The sequence below is a fragment of the Prinia subflava genome, chromosome 31, assembly GCF_021018805.1.
Source record: "Prinia subflava isolate CZ2003 ecotype Zambia chromosome 31, Cam_Psub_1.2, whole genome shotgun sequence".
NCBI classification, from domain to species: Eukaryota; Metazoa; Chordata; class Aves; order Passeriformes; family Cisticolidae; genus Prinia; species Prinia subflava.
Window position 1 is genome coordinate 1,636,689 of NC_086277.1, and position 25,816 is coordinate 1,662,504.

The window sequence follows — 25,816 nt, forward strand, 5'->3', positions numbered from 1 at the left end:
AATGGGATGGGCTGGGGAGACGGAACAGGAGCGGGAATGGGATGGGACGAGCGGGGACAAGACTGGAGCGGGAAAAGGATGGGACACGGGGCTGGAGCCTGGGTGAGAACAGGATTGGACGAGGAATGGGACACGGGACGGCACTGGAGATAGGATGGGACACGGGACAGGACGGGACAGGAGCGGGGATGGGACACGGGACAGGACGGGACAAGAGCGGGGATGGGACACGGAATGGGGACGGGACAGGAGCGGGGATGGGACACGGGACAGGAGCGGGGATGGGACACGGGACAGGATGGGACAGGAGCGGGGATGGGACACGGAATGGGGACGGGACAAGAGCGGGGATGGGACACGGGACAGGAGCGGGGATGGGACACGGGACAGGATGGGACAGGAGCGGGGATGGGACACGGGACAGGACGGGACAGGAGCGGGGATGGGACACGGAATGGGGACGGGACAAGAGCGGGATGGGACACGGAATGGGGACGGGACAGGAGCGGGGATGGGACAGGAGCAGGAACGAGAGCGGAGTAGGACACGCGGGCGGGGCGGAGCCACCCTCTGATTGACAGGAGGAAGTCCCGCCCCTCGACCCATCCCGGCCGCACTCATTGGCTGCTCCGTCCCGCGCGGGCTCCCATTGGCCGGAGCCGCGGCATGGGCGGGGCCAGCGTAGCCCAGGAAGCGGCGGCGGCCCCGCGGAGGCTTTTCCTGCCCGCGGCCCCGGAGCGGAGCGGGCCGGGCGGACCCGCGGGCCGCGGTGAGGCCGGGCAGAGGCCGGGGGGCAGCGGGCGGGGGGCGCTGGCAGCGGGCGGGGGGCAGCGGGCAGAGGCCGGGGGGCAGCGGGTAGCCCCCAACCCTCCTGCGGGGGGCGAATCTTTACCCGCGGGGCGCTGCGGCGGGGGGAGACAGAGCGGGCCGGGATGGGGGCGATGGAGCCGGGCCGAGGCCGAGAGGGCTGGGGCAGAGCCTGCAGGGGTGAGGCAGAGCCGGGCCGGGGTTGGAAGGGGTAGGACAGAGCCCAGGGGGTGAGGCAGAGCCGGGCGGGGGTCGCGGGCCGTGGTTGGGGCCGTCCCGGGACGCTGCCGGGGCCCCGCGTCCCCTCCGGGTGCGGGACCCGCCCGGGCGGCCTCAGGGCCTCGGGGCTCCCTCCAGAACCCGGGACCGTCCCGGCACATGGAGGGGTGACGGCCCCTCCCTGTCACCGCCTGCGACACCGCCCTGGGAAGGGGGAGCCGCAGATCCTGGGCTGGAGGGGCCGGGTTTGGGCCTGGGGGCTCAGCACCGTCACTGCCCGTGGTGTTTAACAAACCGGGACTCTCCCCTGGCCAGCTGCAGCTGGACATGACGACCCTCACGCACCGGGGCCGGCGGGTGGAGGGCAGGAGCTCGGACAAGAAGCCGGACGGGGAGGAGGACGCTGCTGCGGACAGGGAGCTGAACGAGGACGATCCCGATGACTCCAAAGACATCCGCCTCACGCTCATGGAGGAGGTGCTGCTCCTGGGGCTGAAGGACAAGGAGGTGAGGCAGGTGTCCCATGGCACGTGGGCAGTGGTGTGGCAATGCCGTGGTCAGCCTGGCCTCGAGGCTCTCAGAAGGGATTGGATGGATTCTTCTCAATGCTGTCCCCTAGAACCTGCTTAGAATCCACAGAATCGTGGAACGGTTTGGGTGGGAAGGAACTGTAAAGCTCATCCAGTTCCAAATCCTTACCATGGACAGAGGCAGCTTCCACTGTCCCAGGCTGCTCCAAGCCTGGCCTTGGACACTTCCAGGGATCCAGGGGCAGCCACAGCTCCTGTGGGCACCTGTGCCAGGAGATGGCAACCTGAGCTGGGGACAGGCTGAGCTGGGCACAGCCTGAGCTGGGCACAACCTGAGCTGGGCACAGCCTGAGCTGGGCACAACCTGAGCTGGGCACAACCTGAGCTGGGCACAGCCTGAGCTGGGCACAGCCTGAACGGGGCACAGCCTGAACTGGGCACAACCTGAGCTGGGCACAGCCTGAACTGGGCACAGCTGAACTGGGCACAGCCTGAGCTGGGCACAGCCTGAGCTGGGCACAACCTGAGCTGGGCACAACCTGAACTGGGCACAGCCTGAACGGGGCACAGCCTGAACGGGGCACAGCCTGAACTGGGGAAAACCTGAGCTGGGCACAGGCTGAGCTGGGCACAGCCTGAGCTGGGCACAACCTGAGCTGGGCACAACCTGAGCTGGGCACAACCTGAGCTGGGCACAGCCTGAGCTGGGGACAGCCTGAGCTGGGGACAGCCTGAGCTGGGGACAGCCTGAGCTGGGCACAGGCTGAACTGGGGAAAACCTGAGCTGGGCACAGGCTGAGCTGGTCACAGGCTGAGCTGGGCACAGGCTGAGCTGGGCACAGCCTGAGCTGGGCACAACCTGAGCTGGGCACAGCCTGAACTGGGCACAGCCTGAACTGGGCACAGCCTGAACTGGGCACAGCCTGAGCTGGGGATGTGGCTGGTGACTGCTGTCCCACCAGCTCTGCCTTGGGGACAGTGGCAGGAGGTGAAAGGTGCCCCGGGGGTTTTTTGTGTCACTGCCTTGTGCAGAGTAGAGGAGGGGTTGTTCTCTCCAGGGCTGAAGCCATGGGTGGAAGGAGTCTCACCTGGTTTATTGAAGAGTGAACATCCTCCTCTCCAGCCCCAGGGCACCCTCCTGTCCCAAAGCACCCGCTGGCACACAGGGACACTGCTCTGCTCTTGAAAAATTAATGTGGAAAAGAGCAGAGGTGGCTCTTGAGGAAAGAGGCAGAGGGCAGCAGAGTCAGCTGGGCTGGGGGCTGAGTCTGGACCCACAATGGACAGGGAGCAGAAGCTGCATCTCTGGTGGCTCCCTGGGCCTGGCAGGAGTGGTGAGGGGCAGCTCCAGGGGTTTGGGGGGGAATGTCAGTGCTGGAGCCTCCTCCTGTGTGCCTGTCACTGCCTTTCCTTGGCAGCAGTGGGGGACTGCAGAGCTGGATATTCCCTTAGGGAATGGGGATCCTGCTCAAACAGAATTGATTTGTGCTTATCAACTGCAGGGAACTCGTTTATCAGCTCTTCCTGGAAGGAGCTGTGGGCAAGGGGGAGATGCCTCTCTGAGCTGCCTGGCCCTGCCTGTGCTCTCCCTGTGCCTTTTCTTCACCCCTGCATCCATCTTCTGGATCAGCTGGGGGAAATCTTTGGCTGTGAGGGTGGGGAGGCCCTGGCACGGGTTATTCCATGCCAGCCCCATCCCTGGAAGTGCCCAAGGCCAGGTTGGACAGGGCTTGGAACACCCTGGTTTGGTGGAAGGTGTCCCTGCCATGACAGGGAATGGGATTAGTTGATTTTTAAGGCCCCTTCCAATCCAAATCATTCCACAATTCTAAAATCTGGGGGAAGTAGATGGGGAGCTGTAGACCAGAGGAAGCCACTCAGGTGCCCAGCATTCCTTTTGGAGTGACAGAGGCAGAGCAGAAGCTTCTACAGAGCTCCAGGAACCCGCTTTGGTCAAAGTTGGACTCAATGATCTTGGAGATCTTTTCCAGCTGTAATTATTCCATGATTCCTGTGTGAGCCTCCACCCAGAGGAGCTGTGGTGGATGGATCTCCTCTCCTCATTCCTCAGGGATGGAATTGAGCCCTTGTGAGGTGCCTGAACCTTCTTTTCCACAGGGCTCTGCTGCTGTGGGTTGGTCCCAGCTGGAGCTGAGCTGTCCCACGGGAGCTGCAGGTTGTGACAGTGGCAGGGACTGTCCTGTTTGAGAAGCCCAGATAAGACCCAGGAGCCAAGTAGGAAGTGGCAGGAGCTCAGGGCTGTAAAGGAAACACAATGCAAATAATCCTGGAACAAATATTTGAGAGCAGCCTGGGAGTGGGGTGCCATGGGCTGCTTTTATCCTGGACTGTGTTTGGTGTTCTTGGCTTGGTTAATGTATCCTGGGAGCAGCCCTTGAGCCACCAGGAACCTGGGAGAGCACAACAGGAAGAAACCTTGTCACACTTTTCCTTTTTTATTTTTTTTTTCATCCTGTCCTTCCACATTCCTGTACCTCAAGACCAGAGGCAGCAGCAGCAGCCTGGCCCTGAGCTGGGCTCTGTTTTCACAGCTCGGGTGTTCACTCATGGCTTGATGGCTGGGGAAAAACAAGACAATTTTTGCCAAATTCAATGAGCTCACAGTGTAATTTCATTATTTAAAGTACCAGTCTGTCCATGTAGGAGGACCTGGCTGCAAACCAGCCTGGCTTTTGTAACCAGTCTGATTCTAGAAGCTGGAAATAACCCAGGAACTTTCAAACCTGGTTTGGTTTGGAATTTTAACATTTCCTAGGGGTAACGTGCCCTTGAGGCCAGGAAATTGAAACCTTTGCTCGTCCTCACCCCCTTTCCTGGAGCACTCGTTTGTGAAGCCATGAACAAAACCCAGGAGCGGAAACCAGGAGGGCAGGGATGAAAGGTTGCTTTGTCTTCCCTCACAAGGAAATGCAGAAAGCAAACACAGGTTTTCATTTCTTTTATGGCTCTCTGTGCTGGGCAAGCCCAGTGTCCACATGCCCTGCTCAAACAGACCTGCTGGGGATGGGAATTCACCCATGGGGCTGGAAAACCTTCCCTGGGGAGGGCTGGGGGTTCCCAGCCTGTTTTCCTTGGGAAGGGGCTCACTGAGTCACTTTGTCTCAGTCTCCTGGTGGCTTTCAGACCTGTCCTTCCCTTCCTGTTTCCCATCCAGAGACAGAGCAGCAGAAAGGGAGTTTCCCACACATTTTGGGTGTGTTGGGGTCTCCCTGCAAGCAGCAGGTCACGGCTTTGATGCCACCCTTCCCCTGGGCACACCTCAAAAGCCAGAGCAGCCCCCTGAGCTTCTTCCTTCTCTCCTTCTGCCTGCTGCTGGCTCGCCCTGAAATCCCGGGAACGCCGCTCCAGGTCAACGTTACTGAACAGGAGGAAACAATCGTGCTTTGTTCTCCTCAGGGAATGAAAGAGGAGTGCAAGGAGGGAAGGGAAAGGTCACCTGGGCTGTCCCATTGCTCCAAACCACAGCCAGCTCTCTTGGAAAGCATCACTTGGGTGTTGTTGGGCCTTAGGGAGCAGTGAATTCCCTCCCTGCCCTTCGCTGGGCTTTCTTGTCCAGGTGGATTTTTCTCTAATCCAGGTGGATTTTTCTCCCAGCTCCGATCTCCCTGGCTGCAATTCCAGCCCTGGACTCTCCTGTGCACAGTGGAAGTTGGAACTTCCCATTCTCTTCATTTTTGCTGCTCCCTTTTATGTGTCTGACCTCCCTTACCCTTTTTTCCCTCTGGGCCAAATTCCTGTTTCAATTCCTGGCTCTTTGTGGGTTGTATTTCCCAAATCTTTGCAGCTTCTTCTTTCCCAAATTCTTTGCCTTTGGAATTGCAGCTCCCAGGATGAGGCCCCATCAACAGCCTGGAGCACCAGGGCAGGGGGGGGTGGCTTCAAATCAACAAATCGGAGGTTTAGATGGGATTTGGGGAGGAAATTCCTCTCTGTGAGGGTGGGGAGGCCCTGGCACAGGGTGCCCAGAGAAGCTGTGGCTGCCCTGGATCCCTGGCAGTGTCCCAGGCCAGGCTGGACAGGGCTTGGAGCACCCTGGGATAATGGGAGGTGTCCCTGCTGTGGCTGTGGTGGAACTGGAAGATTTTTAACACCCTTCCAATCCAAACCATTCCATGGCTCTGTGAAGCTCCTGTGGGAGCTGGGTCTTGCTGGAGCTCCATGGGTTGTGGGGAAGCTCCTGCCAGGCCTGATGTTGATTTCTTGGTACATCCAGGGACTCTCAGGGGGTCCTGGGGCTGGGGGGAGGAATTTCTTCAAGGAAAAGAGCAGATTGCAGCTCCCCTGTCCCCAGGCACATCCACAGGCAGGGCTGGGACAGAGCCTGGCACAGCTCCCGGGTGGGTGCAGCAAAGTCCTGCTGTGCCCATGGAAATGATCCCACTTTTCCCACTTTTCCTTGGATTTTTTACACCCTGGGGTGGGCAGAGCCGGGTGTGCCCGGTGGTTGTGGGTGCAGCAAGGAGGGCACAGGCTGGACTGCTCAGTGTTTGCTGGAGCTTTTGGGCAGGAAGGGAGATAACTGGAGCGTCTTACCTGGTGGGGAAAATCCTTCCCTTTGGAAATCTGGGGAGCTTTGGAGAGAAGGAGCAGGGAGAGACCCCTGGGCAGGGTCCAAGCAGCCCAGGAGGGACAGGAGGCTGAACAAAGGAAGAATTCCATCCCATCCTCTTCCCCAGGGCTACACCTCCTTCTGGAATGACTGCATCTCCTCGGGGCTGCGGGGCGGGATCCTCATCGAGCTGGCTCTGCGCGGCCGCATCCGCCTGGAGCCGCTGTCCCTGCGCAAGAAGAGGCTGCTGGAGAGGAAGGTGAGGCTCCTGCAGGATCCCTGCCAGGCTCTGGGGCTCTGCTCACCCCATCCCAGGAGCAGGATCTGCTCTGGCAGAGCTCTGCCTGCAGCTCCAGCCCGTGTTTCAGGTGCTGCTGAAGTCGGACGCTCCCACCGGGGATGTGCTGCTGGACGAGACCCTGCGGCACATCAAGGCCACGGAGACGGCAGAGACGGTTCAGACCTGGATTGAGCTGCTCACTGGTAGGGCCGGGTGGAATTTGTGTTGTCCCAGCTCCCTCTGGGCCTGTCTGAACATCCCTCAGACCCCACCAAACCCCATCCAGGATCCCAGGTCCAGCATCACCCTCTGTGTGCAGAACTCCAGGATGCAGTGGTGAGGGAACCCCAAAAAGAGGGGAGAGCCCCAGAACCACCCTGGATCCTCAAGTCACTCCAAACCCCTCTCCCTGGCGTGGCCCTGGGTCATTCCTGGAGATGGGGAGAGCAGGGGAAGGCTGAATATGGGGACAGAGAAGGAATTTCTGGCTGTGTTTTTGTTGGGAGCTGAATGGAAACCTTGGACCTCACTCCCCTTTAGTTCCTGCTGAGGCCTCACCAAACCTGGGGTGACCCACAGGTGGAAGAGGCTTTGGAAAAAGATTTACCCTGGGTAAAAAAGATTTATCTGCTGCCTGTGGCCACTGGTGGGAGAGAAAGAGTCAGGCCAAGGGCAGGACAGAGGGACAGCGTGGAAGGGGTGGAAGGACGCTGGGCTTGGGAAGCAAAGCTTGACCAGAGCCTCTCACCCCTCAGGAGAGACCTGGAACCCCTTCAAGCTGCAGTACCAGCTGCGCAACGTGCGGGAGCGCCTGGCCAAGGCGCTGGTGGAGAAGGGAATCCTGACCACGGAGAAGCAGAACTTCCTTCTCTTCGACATGACCACGCACCCCGTCAGCAACGCCTCCGAGAAGCAGCGCCTGGTGAAGAGGCTCCAGGAGAGCGTCCTGGAGCGCTGGGTCAACGATCCCCAGCGCATGGAGCGCAGGACTCTGGCTCTGCTGGTGCTGGCCCACGCCTCAGACGTGCTGGAGAACGTTTTCGCCAGCCTGGCCGACGACAAGTACGACGTGGCCATGAACAGGACCAAGGACCTGCTGGATATGGACCCTGAGGTGGAAGCTGCCAAAGCCAGGGGCACGGAGATGATCTGGGCCGTCCTGGCAGCCTTCAATAAGTCCTAAAACCCCTCTCACGCGGTGTGGGGGAGACCCTTGATTCGAGGCAGGGGTCTCCCCAGAGGGACGTGGAGTTCCTGGGGCAGTGGGTGGGCTCAGCCTGGGGAGGGACCAGGGGATTTTGCTTTCCCCTCCCCAGGCAAGGGTGGGAGGTGAGAGCCCCCCACCACCCCAGCCCCGTGCCTCCAGGGGGAGGTGGCTGTAGCTCTTCACTCCTTGCCCTTGGGAATTTCCTTCTGAGGCCAGTGCAGAGCTGGGGGTGGCAGAGCCCCGGCTTGGAGGCCGCTCCGAGAGGCCAAACCCCGGCACAGATGGGATTGGGACACGCTCCTGGGTGCCTCTCCCACAGCCTGGGAGCTGTTTGGGCAGTGTGAGTTCCTCTGAGGAGCTCACACCCTCCTGGGTCGGGGTTTGGGGGTGTTGGGCTGCCAGGACCACCCCCATCCCTGGCTGGCACGGGGCACCCAAAGCTCCCCTGCGTGTCTCCATGGAGGAGCAGCTCTGCAAAGACCCCCGGGCTGTGCCCCCATGGCTCAGCTGCTCTTTCTAGTAAGAAAAAAAGTTAAACTGTGATTATTTTTGTTCAAAACCCCCTTCTTTCCTCCCCCACTTTATTCTCCTGTAGTTCACTTAAACGTATTTCTCTGCAGCCCCGGGGTCTGTCCGTGTTTCAGTGGGTGCAGCTGCCAGGACTGGCATTTCAAGGGGCACTGGCAGTGCCCGGGAGGGGCGGGGTGTCCCCAGGGTGCTGGTGACACTGGTGGGTGGTCTAAGCTGATGCTCCCTGCTGGGTGGGGGTGGGTCCCTCCTCCCCCAAGCACCTTTCCACGGCGGGGAGAAGGCCGGGGGCAGTCTCGGGGCCATGAGCGGTGGCTGCCGTGGGGGATGTCCCCGCGTCCCCCGGTCCCGCGCGGTGTCCCCGCATCCGCTCGGTGCCGGTCTCGAACCGGCGGCGCTGCGGGACAGGCGCATCTGAAGCCCCGCCTCTTGCCACGCCCACTCGGTGTTTCTCGCTTCCTATTGGCCAATGTTGTGCCAGTGATGGCTGCCCCGCCCTCTGTTTGCTCCGCCTCATGTCTATGCCCCGCCTTCCGCGCGCACTGATTGGTCAGGTGTGACGTCACTGCGGCCTCTTCTCTGCGTTCATTGGGTAGAGCTGCTGTCCGTCAGACAAGCAGAGGCGGTGGAGGCAGTGGCGACCATTTTGGAGCAGGGCGCGGGGCCGGACGCAGCGCCGGGAGCGCGGAGCCGCCCCCTCGCCGCCATGGCAGCTCCGCTCGGTACCGGCGCCTTCACGGAGGAGACCGGACAGGAGAAACAGGTGGGGGAGCCCCCGAGGGAGGGAACAGATGTCCGCCCGTCTCCCACTGGCTCGGCTGCACGTCCCTCTTTCCAGTCCTATACGAGCATTGGTCGTTTCTATTGTCCGTCTGGCGAATTCCGGGCTCTGATTGGTTGCGGAGCTGGGGGTGGGTGGGACTTCCTGCTTTGGCTCGATGGCGGCGTGGGGGGTGCGTGGGGCTGTGGGGTGGGATGGAGGCAACGGGGCGGGATGGGCCCGGGATGGGCTCGGGATGGGCCCGGGATGGGGATGATGGGGGTGGGAGGGGGCTGGGGTTAACCTGGGATAAGGGTAACGGGGCTGACTGGGGTGGGAGGGGGCTGGGATGGGGTCACTGGGGGTGTTGAGATGGGCGTCAATGGGATGGAGGCGCTGGGGTGGGAGTGGGAGGGGGCTGGGGGGGGTTGTGTGTGCTGGGGGGGTTTGTGGGTGCTGGGGGGGTTTGTGGGTGCTGGGGGGGTTGTGGGTGCTGGGGGGGGTTGTGGGTGCTGGGGGGGCTGTGGGTGCTGGGGGGGTTGGGGTGGGGGGCACTGGGCGGCTGCGGGTCCCCCCCAGCCCGTGCAGGGCACACGGGGGGATGGACATCGGTGATGGGTGGGGAGGAAGGAGATTGGGAGATGTGGAGCTGAGGGGAGCAGGCAGAGATCCTGGACTGGCTTCAGGGGACAGAGCTTTGGGTGCTGCTGTCAGACTCTCTGACCCCTCAAATCCTATCTAGGAACCCTAAAAGCTCTCCAGGATACTCGAAATCCTGCTTGGAATTCCTGAAATGCTCCCCAGGGCCCCCAAATCCTGCCTGAGATCCTCCAAAATGCTTCCCAAGAGCCCCAAATCCTGTTGAGGGTCTGGAAATCCTCCCCTGGACCCCCAAAATCCTTCCCAGGAGACCCAGATCCTACCTGGGACCACCCAGCATCCTCCAGCAGAACCTTCAAATTATACCTGTACACTAAATATTCCACCCCCAGCTGTGAGGGTGATCTGGGAAGGGAAATCAGGGAATCATGGATTGGTTTGGGTTGGAAGGGCTCTTAAAACAACCTCAATCCAAACTATCCCAAGGCAGGGACACCTTCCACCATTCCAGAGTGCTCCAAGCCCTGTCCTGGACATTTCCAGGGATTCAGGAGCAGCCACGGCCTCTCTGGGCACCTGTGCCAGGGCCTCCCCACCCTCACAGGGAGGAATTTCTTCCCAAAATCCAGCCTAAAAGCCCAGTTTGCCAAGCCCAACATCAGCGTGGGTGCTTGGAGGGGTTCCCAGGTGGGGTGGAGGCAGGGGAGGGAGCTCTCCCTGCCCCACAGCTCTGGAGGGAAGGGCTGTTTGTGGCTGGGGAGGTGTTGGTAACATTTTCCCAATGCTTTTCCAGGGAAGCACAGCAGGGCTGGAGGAATGTGCTGCTGGATGTTGTGTAACAGCATCTCAGGCATCCCCTGGGCCCTGGGGCTCCTGGGATTTACAGCCCTTTGTGTTTCAGGACGCTCAGGAGAAGGACAAAGCCGTCCCCCCCGAGAGGGCAGAGGAGGCCAAGCTCAAGGCCAAGTACCCCAACCTGGGCCAGAAGCCCGGAGGCTCCGATTTCCTGATGAAGAGGCTGCAGAAAGGGGTACGTGAGTGTCCCTCAGGGGGACAGGGGACAGCCCAGAGCTCCCCTCCTTCCCGAGCCTGTGTCCCCCAGCAGATCCCACTCTGTCCCAACACCCTGGCCTGAAAGCTGGGGAAAAATCCCTGATCCAGAGGTGAAACAAGGGCTGGGGAGGGTTTCAATGCTGGTCCAGTGGCTGCACCTGCACTGCAAAGCCAACCCGCTCCTTGTGCTCCCTGAGAATGGAATTAAACCCCTCAGGAATGGAATAAATCCCTCTCCAGGAGCCACCTGTGACCCTCTCTGCATTCCAGGTGTCCCCAGAGCTCCATCCCTGCCCTCCTCACCTGCCCAGGGCACGGGGAAGGGAACAAAAAGCTCCTGGGTTGGTGGAAGGGCAGGGAGGGCTCAGTCCCTGAGCAGCATCAGGGGCAAAAGGGACTTGGCTTGGGGAAATTAATTGGATTTATTATCCATCAAATCGGAGCTGAAAAAAAATAAAAATAAATAATATAAATAAATAAATAAGTTCTAAAAAAGCACCTAAAAGGCAAGGGGGTCTCTGTTCCCCATGGACCCCCGTGGGCTGCCAGGGAATTTCAGCTCAAGCTTCTCCTGCCCCTCCTTCCTCCCCTTGGTGCCCACAGAGTCTCTCACACGTTCTCACTCCTCTGGCCACAATTCCATCTGCACAATCCTTTCCCTTCCCAGTTCTGGTGTTCCCAAAGCTCAGCCAGTGGCAGGTCCGTTCCAAACTCAGCTACACAAACCTGGGGCAGGTTTTTATCAGGGCTGGGTTCCCTGAGGATGCCTGAGGGCAGAACCAGAACCAGAACCAGCACTCCCCGTGCCCAGCAAACCCTGCCCAGCTCTGCCACGGGCTCTGCCTGGGCTCCAGCCCCTGCAGGGCAGTGCTGGGAAGGAGCAGAGCCCTGGGCTGGCTGATGTGATGATGTGATGTGATGAGATGTGTGTGATAAGGCACTGAAATGCCCTTTGAGCTGGGAGGTGGCCCCCAGCCATGGCCTTGCAGGCTGTTGGGAGCTGAATTGTCCAGGAAAGGCCCTGGCAGCAGCCAGGGTTTGTTCCCTGGGGCAAAAGTCCTGTCTCTATTAGCCTGGCTCATCATCCCAGTGCAGAGGATCCTGTCAGAGCTGAGCCTCAGCGTTCCAGGGAGTGAATCCCTGTTGTGCAAGGGCTGAGTAGGTCAAGGCTGGTCCCAGCCAGGCAAAGGTCCCGGGAGCCATCGGTGTGTCAGAGGGGTGCCCTGAGTCAGGAGCTGCCACCCAGGGCTGCCTGAGTCACTGGCTGCTGGCCAAAGGCCTTTTCACCCAGCCAGTCTCACTGTCTGCATTTCCCCCTTGGGTGATGTTTTTGTGGCCTGGTTTAGAGCAATCCCAACACTCCCTAAAGGATCCTCATGGCTCTGCTGTTCCCCTGGCCCAGCACACCCAGTAACCCAACCCAGTAACCCAAACACCTCTTCCCCTTCCAGCAAAAATACTTCGATTCTGGCGACTACAACATGGCCAAGGCCAAGATGAAGAACAAGCAGCTGCCAAGTGCAGGGCCTGACAAGAACCTGGTGACAGGAGACCACATCCCCACGCCCCAGGACCTGCCTCAGAGAAAGTCCTCGCTGGTCACCAGCAAGCTGGCAGGGTAACCTGCACTCTCAGCTGGGGGCTGCCCTCCTTTTGTCTCTTTTTCTTTTGGCTAAATGGATTGAACTTCACTGTACCATAGGGACGGGAGCACCAGAATCCACGTAGTTGTTTGAGTCTCTCCAGCAAACACACCCCAAACCTAAGGGGAGGGGGCAGGGTTGGGTTGGCCCTTCCTCTCAGGGAGGCTTTGCCTTAATTTTCCTGCTGTTTGGAACCATCCCAGCCCCACTGGAACGCTGCCCCCTCGCTGGGAGAGGGGCAGGGGAGGCACCTGGAGGAGGGCAGGGTGCAGGGCTGGGGCGTGGGAAGGGATTTCGGGTGTTGGGGGTTGCAGAGGCTGACCCAGCTGGGCAGGAGGTGTGATCTGATCCCTGGTCTGGAAAGTGTGATCCCAGGTCTGGCAGGTGTGATCCCAGGTCTGGCAGGTGTGATCCCTGATCTGGAACGTCCAATCCTAGATCTGGCAGGTGTGATCCTGGATTTAGAAAGTCTGATCCCAGGTCTGGCAGGTGTGATCCCTGATCTGGAACGTCCAATCCTAGATCTGGCAGGTGTGATCCTGGATTTAGAAAGTCTGATCCCAAGTCTGGCAGGTGTGATCCTGGATCTGGAAAGTCTGACCCCTTACCTGGCAGGTGTGATCCCTGATCTGAAAAGTCTGATCCTGGATCTGGCAGGTGTGATCCTGGATCTGGCAGGTGTGATCCCTTATCTGGAAAGTCTGATCCCAGATCTGGCCCCTGATCTGGCAGGTGTGATCCCATATGTGGAAAGTCCAATCCCAGATCTGGCAGGTGTGATCCCAGGTCTGGCAGGTCTGATCCCATATTTGGAAAGTCTGATCCCCGGTCTGGCAGGTGTGATCCCTGATCTGGAAAGTCTGATCCCAGGTCTGGCAGGTCTGATCCCATATTTGGAAAATCCAATCCCAGGTCTGGCAGGTGTGATCCCAGATCTGGCAGGTGTGATCCTGGATCTGGAAAGTCTGACCCCTTACCTGGCAGGTGTGATCCCTTATCTGGAAAGTCTGATCCCAGATCTGGCCCCTGATCTGGCAGGTGTGATCCTGGATCTGGCAGGTGTGATCCTGGATCTGGAAAGTGATCCCAGATCTGGCAGGTGTGATCCCAGCTCTGCAGGCAGTTTGCATTAGTCAGGTGTTTGCATTAGAGCTTCAAGGTGAAGAAATCGGCTGAGATGAAAAAAATCCCGGCAGGGCTGAGCTGCCTGGGCTCTGTCCCTGGCTCAGCTCACAGGGGACACATCCAGGGCTGTGGGAGAGGGGGTGGGCAGTGTTTGAAACACCCTCGTGGCTGGTTTGGGGGCAGAGCCCCACCACAGGCGCCCCTGAGCTGGTTTGGCTGGAGGGGCTGGGCTGAATTTGGGCAGAGGGACACGAGCAGAGGGGCTGGGCTTGGCCAGAGGGGAATTTCTGTGTCCCTGCTCAGTTCTGCTCAGCGAGGCTGGGTCTGGCCAAGGGGGACGTGGGGTGGGAGCTGAATTCAGCAGCAGGAGGAGCTCAGGACACAGCTCTGATCCCAGACTTGGTGCTCACGAAGACCCCGCAGCAGCCAGGGAGAGGGATTTGTGCTGGTGGAACTGATACTGGAGGGAGAGAGGCAGGACTGGGAGTAACCACCCAGAAAGGGATAAAAGCACCAGAGTGGAATTTGAAGAATGTCGAGGCAAACCTGTATTTTGAAAATGTTAGGCATCCCAAGCTGGGATTTCTTTTTTCTCCCTTTTTTTTTTCCCCTTCTTGTGTTTTCTTTGTCTAAAGCCTGGGGAAAGAAAAAAACAAAACCCCCGAACTAACACAAACATCACGACAAAAAGCCCCAAAAACCTAACCCCCCACTGCTGCAGCCCTGCAGAACCCCCCAGGGGTGGCCCTGTCCCCTCCTGGTGCCCTGGATCCCGTGCAGGGGGAAGTGTGGGCACACCTGTGCCAGGGCACACCTGTGCCAGGGCACCCCGAAACCTGCCCCAGTTTCAGCCCCATTCTGGAAGCACAAGGGCCAAAGGAGAGGAGGCAGGAGCGAAGGATGCCTGGGCAGGGATTTTCTCCTGTGTGTTCCTGCTCACCGGGGTGTTCCCTGGGAATCTGTGTCACCTGTGTCACTTTACTGGTGCTGCTTGGAGCGAGGTGTTCCTTCCCAGAGTGTTTGCCCAGGGTGTGCTGGAATGTGTGCCTGCCCTCGGGTGGTTCCTGGATCCTCCCGTGAGAAACAGGCTCTGGTGGCCCTGGGAATGCTCCTGGCCACTCTCTGGGGAAGGGGCAAGGAATGTGGTGGGGTTGGGACCTGCCCCTTGTCCCCACAGGGTCCTGCTCCGGGCTCCAGCACTTTTCCAGCCCCTGTGTGACCTGGCCAGGGCAGTGGCTGCACACCCACCTCTGGTGTCCTGCTGTCTGTCCCAGCCATGTTGTAAATAGATACAAATATATTAAAATATATATAATTTTTTACATGTTCACCTCTTCTGGAGTGCTGTGCTTGCTTTTTTATTCAAACCCCAAAAGGGGAAATAAAACCCGAAAGAGGAAATGAAGGATGCAAAGGGGCGGCGATGCCTCGGGGCTGTCCCTGTGCTGGGGGGGGGACAGAGGGAGGGGACAGCCCCCAGCTGTGCCTGTCCCTGCTTTGTGCAGGAGGGAGAAGGGATCAGACACAGGGTGAGGCCCAGCAGGACCAGTCCTGCCCATGGAATATTCCCATTCCACCCCAGAGCCGGGCGGGCAGTGCAGGGGCAGGGGGTGATGCTGGCAGCCCCCTCCCCACCCCTCCCGGTGCTGGGGTGGGTGAGGGGAGTTCAGGGCCTCCCTCTGTGCCACGGGCCCCACCTGGGCTCACGGCAGAGACTGGGGGGCACAGGGGGGGTTTTATCCTCTTGCCCTCAACACAAATCCCTGCCCCACTCCTTGCTGCAGGGCAGGAGCTCCAGCTGCCCTCCCCCACAGGGACATCCTCACTGTCCCACCGTGGCCACCTTTGTCCCCACTGTCACCCCTCGGGGTCTCCCCAGGTGCCTTCTGTCCCCAGGTGCAGGAGCAGGGCCACCCCTGCCTCGCCCACCTCAGTGTGGCCGTGTCCAGCCCCTGCTCTGTCCCCACTTTCGGCCACCCTGGAGGCTTCACCTCTGGAATTTTCACCCTTTCCTCAGTCCCACATTTCCCCTGGAGCTGGGCTGTATCCCCAGGCTGGGCCATGCTCCCAGGAATCCTCCTGCTCTCCGAGGTCTCTGTGCTTTGGATTCCTCAGGAGTGGGAATTCCCCAGGTCCCCGGGGACCCGCAGGGACCCGCAGGGGACGAGCAGGGACCCGCAGGGACGCGCTGTTCCAGCTCGGGCCGTGTTTGTGCTAGAGCTTGGCACTGCCTCACAAAAATGCGCTGGGCGCTGCCAGAGCTCCCTGTTATTGCTCCTGGTGCCAAGAATTCGCTTCCCGACAAGGACGCATTCCTTGGGGCCGTGGGAAGGATTTTGGGAGGGACGAGTTTCGTCTCGCTGGACCCCCCGTCAACCCTGGTTTGGGGGGGTGAAGGGACCCCCGGGGGGATCCACATCCCTGGGTTTGCTGGATGTGGGACACGAGGGCTCCAGGACATGGGGATGGGGCCCTTTGCTCACCACAGCCTCTTCCCCTGCTCCAAACAGAGCACAGGGATGCTCAGTATGGGGACAGAGGCTTGGATTAGTCACAGTTTGTCCCCAAAAAAGCTGACCATGGAGGTGGCAGCTCTCAGTGCCTCCCTGGAGCAGAAAGAGCCCGTGGGAGGGGCTGTGCTCTCCCAACATCTGCCCTTTCATCCCCACCTCTGGGGCTCCCCACCCCGAGGCACCGGGCTCTCCTGCCACTGCTGGGAAGGGCAGGATTTTTCTGGGTCCCCTTCGGTGTTGGGGGTTCAGCACAGAGCCTCCTGTGCCTGTGCTGGGAGGGGAAAGCAGCCCCCTGTCCTGTGTCCCTGTCCCAGTGTCTCTCTCTCGTCACATCCCAGTTTGGTGATGCCACCACGTCACAGGGGCTGGTGTCACTTCCCAGGTGAGTCCCACTCCACTGGGAACTTTGGTGGCCTTTGGTGGCACAGAGAGACCCCAGCACACGTTCCTGGGAAACTTTTGGGGTTAACTGTGATTTCAGGGGCTCCAGACCCCAAGGGAAACCCCATGTTTCCCCCCCTGCGGGTTAAAATTAAGGATTTAAAAGCCCAATTCTTGATTGATTTAGAGGGAAAAATTAAAGAGTGACTTGAGTATGAATTTCCAGTGTCTTGGGAGGCATCAAAGGGCTCTGAGTCTCAGGTAGGAACAGCCCCAGCCCAGCCCTGCAGGACAACAGAACCTTTTCCCCCATCCCCACCCCTCCATCCTGGATATTCTGGGAGGTGGGGATGGAGCAGAGCCCTGGAAAGGAGTCCAGCAATGGGGTATTGGAGACCTCCCATCCTTCCTCACTGCCCCAGGGCAAACCCACCGAGTCTGATCCACCTGCACAACCCCCTGAGGCTCTTCCCCGGCCAAGCTTTGCCCAAAAGAGGGCAGATTTTAAAGGCATCTTGCTCAGTCCCGGGGTGAATGAGGCTCTGTTCTCCTCCTGGCCAGGGGAGACACGAATTGACACCCAAGGGTGCCCCAAGGGTGCTGAGAGTGCCCCGGGTGACCCCAGTGCCCCAGATGGGTCCTGCCCTGCTCTGTGACCTCTCGGAGCCGGTGGGTGCAGGGGGATTTCAGTCCTGGGGGAGATGTGGGATAACCCACCCAGGGCTGGAAGGAACAGGGCAGCTCCCCATGAACGCCCAGATAAGATCAGAATGGGCTGGAACAGGGCAGATCCAGCTGGGATTCCTCAGGATCACGGAAGAGTTTGGGCTGGAAGTTTCTTTTAAAGGCCATCCACTCCAACCTCCTGCAATGAGCAGGGACATTGTTATTAGATCGTGATTAGATTAGATTAGATTAGATTAGATTAGATTAGATTAGATTAGATTATTCCAGCTGCTCAAGAGCTGGAATGTTCCAAGGCATCTTCCACCACCCTGGCCAACCTGCTCCAGTGTCTCATCACCTGCATAATAAAAATTTTCTTCCCTGTATCTACCCACTTTCATCGTCTAAACCGACCCGCTTTAAGTCTAAACCCCTCACCTCGGTGCAATGGGATCACACTCCCCGATTTCGGAGCCCTTTTTGTCCCCTCCGGGGAGGCCGTGCCGGCTCCCGGGGCGGCGGGGGATGCTCGGTGCGGCGGCACCGTGAGCGGACCGGGCGGCCGAGGCAGGGCAGCGGACACACGTGGGATCAGGGTGGTCCCGGTGCCGGGGGGCTCTGCCCGGGGATTGCAGCCCCCGGTGCGCTCGGAGGGATGCGGGAGGGGTTCCCCGCTGCTGCTGCCGGTACCGGGCAGAGCCGGGCACACCGGGAGCAGGAGAGGCTGGTCCCTCTTTTCGCTCTTTTCGCCCTTTTTAGAGCCGAAAGAACGGAAGCGGAGGTGGAAAAGGGGCCGGTCCCGATCCCGCCCTCTCCCCGCCCCTTCGGCGTCACCGCCGCCGGTTATATAAACCGACCGCGCCGGTCCCGCCCGCACCCCGCCGGCCGCTCGCACCGGGCGCCATGTTCGCCGTGAAGCCGAAAGCCGTCATCGGCTTCAACCTCTACTGCGGCGGCGCCCCGGCGCTGGGCCCCGCGGGGCCGGGGCAGCGCCCGGAGCCCGCGGCCGCCGCCGCCGCCTCAGAGCAGCCCCGCGACCGCTCCGGGGCCGCCGCCGGCCGCGCCGACCCCCCCCGCGCGCTGATTGGCTGCGGCGCGGCGCCGCGCGCGCTGATTGGCTGCGGCGCGACTCTGTGGCGCCCCGAGGAGGAGCTGGACGGCTGCGAGCCCGAGGCCGAGCGCGGCCCCGCCGCGGATTCGCTGCCCGGGACCCCCCCGGGACCCCCGGACGGGCTCCGGCAGGACTCGCTGGAGCTCATCAGCCGCTACCTGCGGGAGGTGGCGGGCGAGGCGCAGCCCGGCTCGAAGAAGCTTTTCCCGGGGCTCCTGGGTGGTCCCGGCCGGCCCGGCGCGGCGGGGGAGGCGGTGATGGAGAAGGCGCTGGAGACGCTGCGGAGGGTCGGGGACGGCGTCATGAGGAAACACGAGCTCGCCTTTCAGGGTGAGTGTGACACTCGGGACAGGGACACTCCGGGGAGGGGCCGCGACCCCTCCCTCCGCTTTGGACCGGCCCCCGCGGCCGGAGGGGTTCGCGGAGGCGGCGATGCCCTCGGGGCTGCGCTCCCAACCGGGCCGGGCTCATTCATGGGATGCGCGCTTGGGTGGGAAGGGGTTAAATAAAGCAGCTGGGAAGGGATGAAAAACGAAACTGAACTTTGTTCCGTGGGGACGAGGAGAAGCCGCTGTTGGTGTGTGCGGAGGAGATAATTCAGTTACAGATTAGCCCCGGTTCCTGCTCGTGTCCCCCCTGGGCTCGCAGTGACTGCGCAAATAATCCCGAGCGGCCAAAGATTACTTAGATCAGGAGTTTCAAATCCTCACCCTCACCCAGCTGAGGTGCAAAGGGATTTTTTTGTGGGGGGATTTCTCCTGGGTGGTGTGCTTGTAGAGCCATGCAATGGTTTGGGTTGAAATAAACTTTAAAATTCATCCAGTCCCATGGGCAGGGACACCTTCAACCATCCCAGGCTGCTCCAAGCCTGTCCAGCCTGGCCTTGGACACCTCCAGGGATGGGGCAGCCACAGCTTCCCTGGGAATTCTGTTTTAATTTAAATTTAATTTCAAACCCTCTGCAGGGCCCTGAAGCAGCTATAGGAAGCTGCCCCCCAGTGCGTGGGGGTGAAGTGGAAGTGAGAAATGATGGATTTGACCCGGTTTTGAGTAATTCGGGCTCTTCTGGGGCACCCTCGGGGCTGCTTTTGGCATCCCGGGCCAGGACTGAGCCCAGCAGAGCAGAGTCTGCATTTCCTCCCGAGGTGCAGAAACCTCCCTCCCTGCTGGAGGATGTGCCGGTTTCTCAGCTTTTTTGGCCGTTTTTGGTGTTTTTTTCTTGTTGTTTGTTGCACACAAAGAGCTTCGGTTTCATCCTTAGCTGTGGGAAAGGCGGTGGGATCAGTTCCTCTGTCCCAATTCCCGGACGTGCTTGTTGAATGACTCTTGGGAGGAATGTCCTGGCTGAGCCACGCGTTTTTCTCCCATTCCCAAGGTTTTTCCCCACGTTTTTCATTCTCCTAACCCCATGTTTCCCCCCACTGTGGGTTAAAATTAAGGATTTAAAAGCCAAATTCTTGACTGATTTAGAGGGAAAAATTAAAGAGTGAATTGAGTATGAATTTTCGAGAATTTCTGGGAATGTGAGATCAGGGAAATATCCCTGGGAAAATCCTGTATTCCAGCCCGGGAAAATGAAAAAAGACCGGAAATTCTGCCTAAAAAAAGCGGAATTGGGAAAAGGGGGAGGTTTAAAGCCAGGAGAAAATGGGAATAAAGAGGAAAACTCTGGGGAAAACGAGAAAAGGGACCCAGGAATGGGAAAAAATCCCAAAATTATGGGATTTACAGGAATTTTGGGGGATTCCCAGTGACATTCCCTGCATTTCCCCCGCTGTTCCCAGTGTCATTCCAGGTGTTTTCTCTGGAATTGCTGGCCAGGGTTTCTGTAGGGATCCGGTGATTTCCTGAGTGCTGAGGGGGAACTGCCCGGGGAGGGCTCCCTGCAAGTTTGAGCAACAACAAGCAGCAACGCCTTTCGGTTTCGCAAAGCTCGGCTTGTTTGCCTGGCCCTGCCAGGGCACTGGAGGTCAGACTGGGGAATTCTGCTCTTCCAGGCAGAAGAAATTCCATGTCCATGAGCTGGGGACGCATCTGGGGGCTGCCCTTGGTCTCTGCCCAGCCCAGGCTGAGTTTCTGATGTGGTGAGGCTTGGAAACCTTGAGGCAGGGGAGTGTGACGTGCTCAGACACCGCAGCTGTCCCCGAAACGGGGGGGAGGAAGGAACTAAAAGTGTGTCAGGGGTTTTGTCTGGCCCAGGTGTGGGAGGGCAGCAGAGCCCTGTGAGGAAGCAGAACTCTCCATCCCTGACACTCCTGCAGCTTTAGGGACTGCAGCAGGGTGGAAGGGAGGGGGTCACACCTCTTTGGTGCCCCTGCCCTTAAACCAGAACCTTGCAGGGATGCTGCGGAAGCTGGAGATCCAGCAGGAGGAAGATCTGCAGTCCGTGGTGGAGGTGGCTGCCCACGTCTTCAGTGACGGGGTGACCAACTGGGGCCGCGTGGTGACGCTCATCGCCTTCGGAGCCTTCGTGGCCAAGCACCTGAAGAGCATCCAGCAGGAGCAGGGCATCAGCTCCCTGGCAGGGATCATCACCGACGCCCTGGTCTCGTCCAAGAGAGAGTGGCTGGAGAGCCAGGGGGGCTGGGTGAGTCACTGCCCGCCCCCGAATTCCTGAGCTTTTCCCCACATTCCAGCCTTTTCCTGCTGCTGTGAGTGTGGCGGTGCTGACTCACGGCTGCCAGGGGGGCAGGGCTGCCTGGAGGGGTTTGAATGAAAAATAAAAGGGTTCCTGCCCAGCCTGGGGGCAGCAGTCACAAAACCAGGGCAGTCCTGGGAGTGCTGAGCTCGCCTGGAGCTGGCTGAAATGGGGCTGGGGGAGTGGGGGAGCACAGTCTGACAAACTGGGCTGAAATGGGGCTGGGGGAGCACAGGGATTGTTTAAATCTGAAATGGGGCTGGGGGAGTGGGGGAGCACAGTCTGACATACTGGGCTGAAATGGGGCTGGGGGAGCACAGGGGTTGTTTAAATCTGAAATGGGGCTGGGGGAGCACAGGGATTGTTTAAATCTGAAATGGGGCTGGGGGAGCACAGGGATTGTTTAAATCTGAAATGGGGCTGGGGGAGCACAGGGGTTGTTTAAATCTGAAATGGGGCTGGGGGAGCACAGGGATTGTTTAAATCTGAAATGGGGCTGGGGGAGCACAGTGAGGTTGTTTAAAGCTGAAATGGGACTGGGGGAGCAGTGGGATTGTTTAAATCTGAAATGGGGCTGGGGGAGCACAGTGAGGTTGTTTAAAGCTGAAATGGGGCTGGGGGAGCACAGGGGTTGTTTAAAGCTGAAATGGGGCTGGGGGAGCACAGGGATTATTTAAAGATGAAATGGGGCTGGGGGAGCACAGGGATTGTTTAAAGCTGAAATGGAGCTGGGGGAGCACAGGGATTGTTTAAAGCTGAAATGGGGCTGGGGGAGCACAGGGATTGTTTAAAGCTGAAATGGGGTGGGGGAGCACCCTGGGGTGTGCCAGGCAGGCTGTGCCCTCTCCCCTGCCCTCTCCCCACCCAGGGGTGCCTGGCAGGGCGCTGACCTCCCCTCCTCTCTCTCTCCCAGGAGGGCTTTGTGGACTTTTTCCGCGTGGAGGACCTGGAGGGCAGCATCCGGAACGTGCTGATGGCGTTTGCAGGGGTGGCCGGCCTGGGGGCCAGCCTGGCCTACATGATCCGGTGAGGCTGGAGCTGCCCAGGACCAGCACTGGGACAGGACTGGGCTCCGGGGCCGCGGAGCTGCCGCTCTCTCGGGGAGCGCTGCCGAGCCTGGACTTGAGTGACCCCGGGGGACAGCGAGGCGTCCCCGGAGCGCTTCGTTCCCGAGGAAGAGGAGGGTGTGATCCGAGGCCGTGGGTGCTGATACAGAGGATTTACTGCTTTGGAGGAGGAGTTTTAACTCTGCTTCCTCGGAGAGGATGGTGCTGGGCAGCTCGAGTGGACTTTGCTTCACTTTGATCCTGGAGGGAACCGTCCGGGAGCTCCGGCAGCTCCTGCCTGGACTGAGGCCCCGTGGGCTGGGCGAGGCAGCTGAGCCCGGAGCAGATGTTTGAGGGTTGTGGGTTTATTTTTTGTTGTGGTTTTGTTTTTTTCTGGAAATAGCACCTTCTGCTGCCGCTGCCCTGCCTAAACTTGCAGCTCTGCTGCTGGAGCAGAAGCGCTGGACGCTGGAGATGCTGTGCCAGCCTGCACCTGTGCCAGCCTGCACCTGTGCCCAGGTGCTGTGAGCGGGCCCTGGGGGTGCCAGAGCTGTGCCATGGAGCTGCAGCCCTGCCCAGCCCCTTCCCTCGCCGTGGGGCAGGGGCTTGGAGGGGCTGGGGGGTCCCCAGCCGTGTCCTGGCCCCAGACAGCCTCTCCTGGCAGCACAGACAGTTCAGAAATAGTGAGTGCGTTTGTAAGTATGTAAAAAACAAAAAACCAGACATCCCAGTTGGGCTGGGGAGGATGTAGAGAACCTGTAAATGTTTATAAATCTGTAGAATATATACATTTTTACAGACGTGATGAGACAAAAAGGAGGAATTCGTCCTGAATGTGGGTGCACTGTGCTTCATTCCTCTTGGGAAGTGGCATTTTTGTGGCAAAGCCTCTCCTGCCTTGGCTCCACTCGAGCCTTTTCCCTCAAGTGCTGGAGCAGCGCAGCCAGGGAGTGTGACAGGCAGCAGTGGGCTCGCTGTGACCACGGCTGGCTGGCAACAGCTGACGTTTCTGTTTGTTTTAATCTTTTTTTGGTCTCTCTTGCCCTCCTGGCGGGGGCAGGGAGCTGTGGAAGTCGAGCTGGCCACTTCCTCCTCTTCCCCTGCTCCTGCTCCTCCACGCCACGAGCTGGACAAAGCTGATGTTTGAATGTAAAACGTTCTGGGGCGGCTCCTGCAGCTCCCTCAGGGCGTTTTTGCTGCCCTGGGGGGCTCCCAGGGCTGCCCACCCCTGGCTCTGGGGGGGCTGCACTGCTGGGACCCCGCGGGGACTGTCCCTGTCCCCAGGACCTGGAGCCTGAGCCGTGCCCAGCTCAGCCATGGTGCTACAGCCAGGCCCTGCTTGTGTGCAGAACAAGCTGCAGTTTGGTCAATAAATGTCTTTTGTTCTCCTTCCTCTGGTGCCAAACTCGATGGCGGCCCCAGGGCAGGGGCTGAGCTCCTGTGCTGCCCCTGGGGCTCCCCACAGCCCCCCGGACTTTTGGAGAAGGGCTCGGGGTGTCAGGAAGGCACCCAGAGGTGCCACCAGCCCTGGGTGTGGGTGGGGAGAGCCCCACTCGGTGCCACCTCCCCTGGGGACCTGCAGCCCTGGGGACAGGGACATTCCTGCCCTTGGGATGTGATGCTTGCCCGTTCCAGGGATGGGAATGTGGGGCTTTGGTGGCAGAACCCCGGGTTGGGTGTGAGTTGGGTGTGAGTTGGGTGTGAATTGGATTGGATTAGGTTGGGTTGGGTTGGAGGGACCTTTTAAATCTCACCTTGTTCCACCTCCTCCCTGCCCTGGGCACCTCCCAGGTCCCTCCAAGCCCCCTCCAGCCTGGCTGGAAACACTTCCAGGGATGGGGAATCCTCGATTCTCTGCAAAACCCGTGCCAGGGTCTCACCCAGCACTGGTGTGGGGCTCCTGCGTGGTTCCCCCCCTTCTTAGGGGGTGTGGGGTCTCTTTTTCTCCCTTTTTAGGGGGTCCCTGCACCCCCAGACCTCCCCTGTGGCCCCCACACCCCATCCCTGTGGGTTTGGGGTGGATGTTTCCCTCTCTCAGCTCCGTGAGCAGCTCCCTCCTGCCAGGACCAGCTCTGCTGGGGGAGCTTCACCTGGAAAATCCCCTCTGGAGAGGCAAAATCCTGCCCCAAAATCCCTGCCAGGGCTCCTGTGCTCCCCCTGTGCTGGGGGACAAGGACAGGCTCCAAAAACACCCCGGGGTGACTCAGCCCTGCAGTGCCCAGGCTGCAAAGCGCTGCTGGGTGGGGGTTTTCTGCTTTTTTGGGGTGGTTTTTATTTTGGTTTGTTTTTTTTTTTCCTGGTTTGTTTTGGTGTTTTGTTTTTTGGGTTTTGTTTTAATGCTGTGTCTGTGGGGACTATTTTTGGGCCCGCTTGGTTCCTCCCGGGGTGTGGTGGGGCCTTAATGCAAAACTGGGGCCTTTGCCATGGAAATATGCAAAGGGAGGGGGCGGTGTGGGGGCGTTTTGGGGGCGTTTCGGGGGTTTTGGGGGGTTTGGGGTGCAGGTGTCTGGGAGGGGTTGGGGTGCAGGTGGAACTCGGGGTGTGGGGGACTCCCAGGGGGTTTGGGGTGTTGGTGGGTCTCAGATTTGGGTGTGGGTGCCTGGGAGGGGTTGGGGTGCAGGGAAAAGGTGGGGTGTTGGTGCCTCTCAGGGATTTGGGGTGTTGGTGCCTCTCAGGGATTTGGGGTGCTGGTGGCTCTCAGGGATTTGGGGTGCTGGTTCCTCCCAAGGATTGGGGTGCTGGTTCCTCTCAAGGGTTTGGGGTGTTGGTTCCTCCCAAGGATTTGGGGTGCTGGTGCCTCTCAGGGATTTGGGGTGCTGGTTGCTCTCAAGGATTTGGGGTGTTGGTGGCTCCCAAGGATTTGGGGTGCTGCTTCCTCCCAAAGATTTGGGGTGCTGGTTCCTCTCAGGGATTTGGGGTGTTGGTTCCTCCCAAGGATTTGGGGTGCTGGTGCCTCTCAGGGATTTGGGGTGTTGGTTCCTCCCAAGGATTTGGGGTGCTGGTGGCTCTCAGGGATTTGGGGTGCTGGTGCCTCCCAAAGATTTGGGGTGCTGGTTCCTCTCAGGGATTTGAGGTGTTGGTGCCTCTCAGGGATTTGGGGTGCTGGTTCCTCTCAGGGATTTGGGGTGCTGGTGCCTTCCAAAGATTTGGGGTGTTGCTTCCTTCCAGGGATTTGGGGTGTTGGTGGCTCCTAAATTTGGGGTTTGGGGTGGTTGTGGGGTGCTGGGGTGTTGTAGGTGGCTCCCAGGGATGGGGTGTGGGTGTCTCAGAGGTTGGGGTGCAGGTGTGGGTGCCATGGGGGGAGGAATTGGGGTGCGGAGACCTGGAGCAGTTTTGGGGTGCAGGGGCTGGGGAGGAACTGGGGGTGAGGGTGCCTGACCAGTTTTGGGGTGGGGGGCCCTGGACCAGTTTTGGGGTTCCTGTAGCAGTTTTGGGGTGCCTGGGGGTGTTGAGGTACAGGTATCTGGAGCAGTTTTGGGGTGCTGGGTTCCTGTAGCACTTTTGAGGTTCCTGTAGCAGTTTTGGGGTGCCTACAGGATGTCAGGGTGTGGGTTCCTGCAGCACTTTTGGGATGTCTGGTTCCTGCAGCAGTTTTGGGGTTCCTGTAGCAGTTTTGGGGTGCCTGGGGGGTGTTAGGGTGCCAGGTTCCTGCAGCAGTTTGGGGTTCCTGTAGCAGTTTTTGGGGTGTGGATTTCCGTAGCACTTTTGGGGTTCCTGCAGAACTTTTGGGGTTCCTGTAGCAGTTTTTGGGGTGTGGGTCCTGCAGCAGTTTGGGGTTCCTGCAGCAGTTTGGGGGTGCCAGGTTCCTGCAGCAGTTTTGGGGTTCCTGCAGCAGTTTTGGGATTCCTGCAGCAGTTTTTGGGGTGCCAGGTTCCTGCAGCAGTTTGGGGGTTCCTGCAGCAGTTTTGGGGTTCCCGCAGCAGTTTGGGGGTGCCAGGTTCCTGCAGCAGTTTTGGGGTGTGAGTTCCTGCAGCAGTTTTGGGGTTCCTGCAGCAGTTTTGGGGTGTGGGTTCCTGCAGCAGTTTTGGGGTTCCTGCAGCAGTTTCAGGGTTCCTGCAGCAGTTTTGGGGTGTGAGTTCCTGTAGCAGTTTGGGGTTCCTGCAGCAGTTTTGGGGTTCCTGCAGCAGTTTTGGGGTTCC

The 25,816-nt window shown here is 59.6% G+C and overlaps 3 protein-coding genes across 27 annotated transcripts; all 3 read left to right on the forward strand.

Moving 5' to 3' along the window:
* The first annotated feature begins 613 nt into the window (after nucleotides 1-613).
* GOLPH3L (golgi phosphoprotein 3 like) lies at nucleotides 614-8,232 on the forward strand. 2 transcript variants are annotated; one of them, XM_063420508.1, is made up of 5 exons: nucleotides 614-769; nucleotides 1,342-1,533; nucleotides 6,254-6,385; nucleotides 6,495-6,609; nucleotides 7,162-8,232. In XM_063420508.1, the coding sequence occupies exons 2-5, from the start codon at nucleotides 1,354-1,356 to the stop codon at nucleotides 7,587-7,589; spliced, it is 855 nt and encodes a 284-aa protein (XP_063276578.1). In that variant the 5' UTR covers nucleotides 614-769; nucleotides 1,342-1,353; the 3' UTR covers nucleotides 7,590-8,232. The 2 variants fall into 2 exon arrangements, with proteins under 2 accessions (XP_063276578.1, XP_063276579.1); XM_063420509.1 differs by having other exon boundaries at nucleotides 638-769; nucleotides 1,348-1,533.
* Nucleotides 8,233-8,744: 512 nt separating this feature from the next.
* On the forward strand, nucleotides 8,745-16,733 carry LOC134562839 (alpha-endosulfine). Of its 24 annotated transcripts, none has more exons than XM_063420423.1 (4): nucleotides 8,745-8,904; nucleotides 10,403-10,531; nucleotides 12,006-13,025; nucleotides 13,215-14,652. In XM_063420423.1, the coding sequence occupies exons 1-3, from the start codon at nucleotides 8,848-8,850 to the stop codon at nucleotides 12,174-12,176; spliced, it is 357 nt and encodes a 118-aa protein (XP_063276493.1). In that variant the 5' UTR covers nucleotides 8,745-8,847; the 3' UTR covers nucleotides 12,177-13,025; nucleotides 13,215-14,652. The 24 variants fall into 24 exon arrangements, with proteins under 24 accessions (XP_063276493.1, XP_063276494.1, XP_063276477.1 ...); XM_063420424.1 differs by lacking the exon at nucleotides 8,745-8,904 and adding an exon at nucleotides 8,974-9,094; XM_063420407.1 differs by lacking the exons at nucleotides 8,745-8,904; nucleotides 10,403-10,531 and having other exon boundaries at nucleotides 12,174-12,812; nucleotides 12,876-12,929; nucleotides 12,993-13,025; nucleotides 13,215-16,733.
* A 1,015-nt stretch (nucleotides 16,734-17,748) lies between these two features.
* MCL1 (MCL1 apoptosis regulator, BCL2 family member) lies at nucleotides 17,749-23,069 on the forward strand. Its single transcript, XM_063420506.1, has 3 exons — nucleotides 17,749-18,323; nucleotides 20,333-20,580; nucleotides 21,545-23,069. The coding sequence occupies exons 1-3, from the start codon at nucleotides 17,786-17,788 to the stop codon at nucleotides 21,659-21,661; spliced, it is 903 nt and encodes a 300-aa protein (XP_063276576.1). The 5' UTR covers nucleotides 17,749-17,785; the 3' UTR covers nucleotides 21,662-23,069.
* Nucleotides 23,070-25,816: the final 2,747 nt, after the last annotated feature.

What these genes read in the sequence shown, in the direction of transcription:
- GOLPH3L (XM_063420508.1), top strand. Translation starts at nt 1,354, where the DNA reads ATGACGACCCTCACGCACCGGGGCCGGCGGGTGGAGGGCAGGAGCTCG. An exon ending in TGGGGCTGAAGGACAAGGAG is followed by an intron (nt 1,534 to 6,253) that starts GTGAGGCAGGTG and finishes CCTCTTCCCCAG; the next exon opens with GGCTACACCTCCTTCTGGAA. An exon ending in AGAGGCTGCTGGAGAGGAAG is followed by an intron (nt 6,386 to 6,494) that starts GTGAGGCTCCTG and finishes CCCGTGTTTCAG; the next exon opens with GTGCTGCTGAAGTCGGACGC.
- LOC134562839 (XM_063420400.1), top strand. Translation starts at nt 14,723, where the DNA reads ATGAAGGATGCAAAGGGGCGGCGATGCCTCGGGGCTGTCCCTGTGCTG.
- MCL1 (XM_063420506.1), top strand. Translation starts at nt 17,786, where the DNA reads ATGTTCGCCGTGAAGCCGAAAGCCGTCATCGGCTTCAACCTCTACTGC. An exon ending in ACACGAGCTCGCCTTTCAGG is followed by an intron (nt 18,324 to 20,332) that starts GTGAGTGTGACA and finishes AGAACCTTGCAG; the next exon opens with GGATGCTGCGGAAGCTGGAG. An exon ending in TGGAGAGCCAGGGGGGCTGG is followed by an intron (nt 20,581 to 21,544) that starts GTGAGTCACTGC and finishes TCTCTCTCCCAG; the next exon opens with GAGGGCTTTGTGGACTTTTT.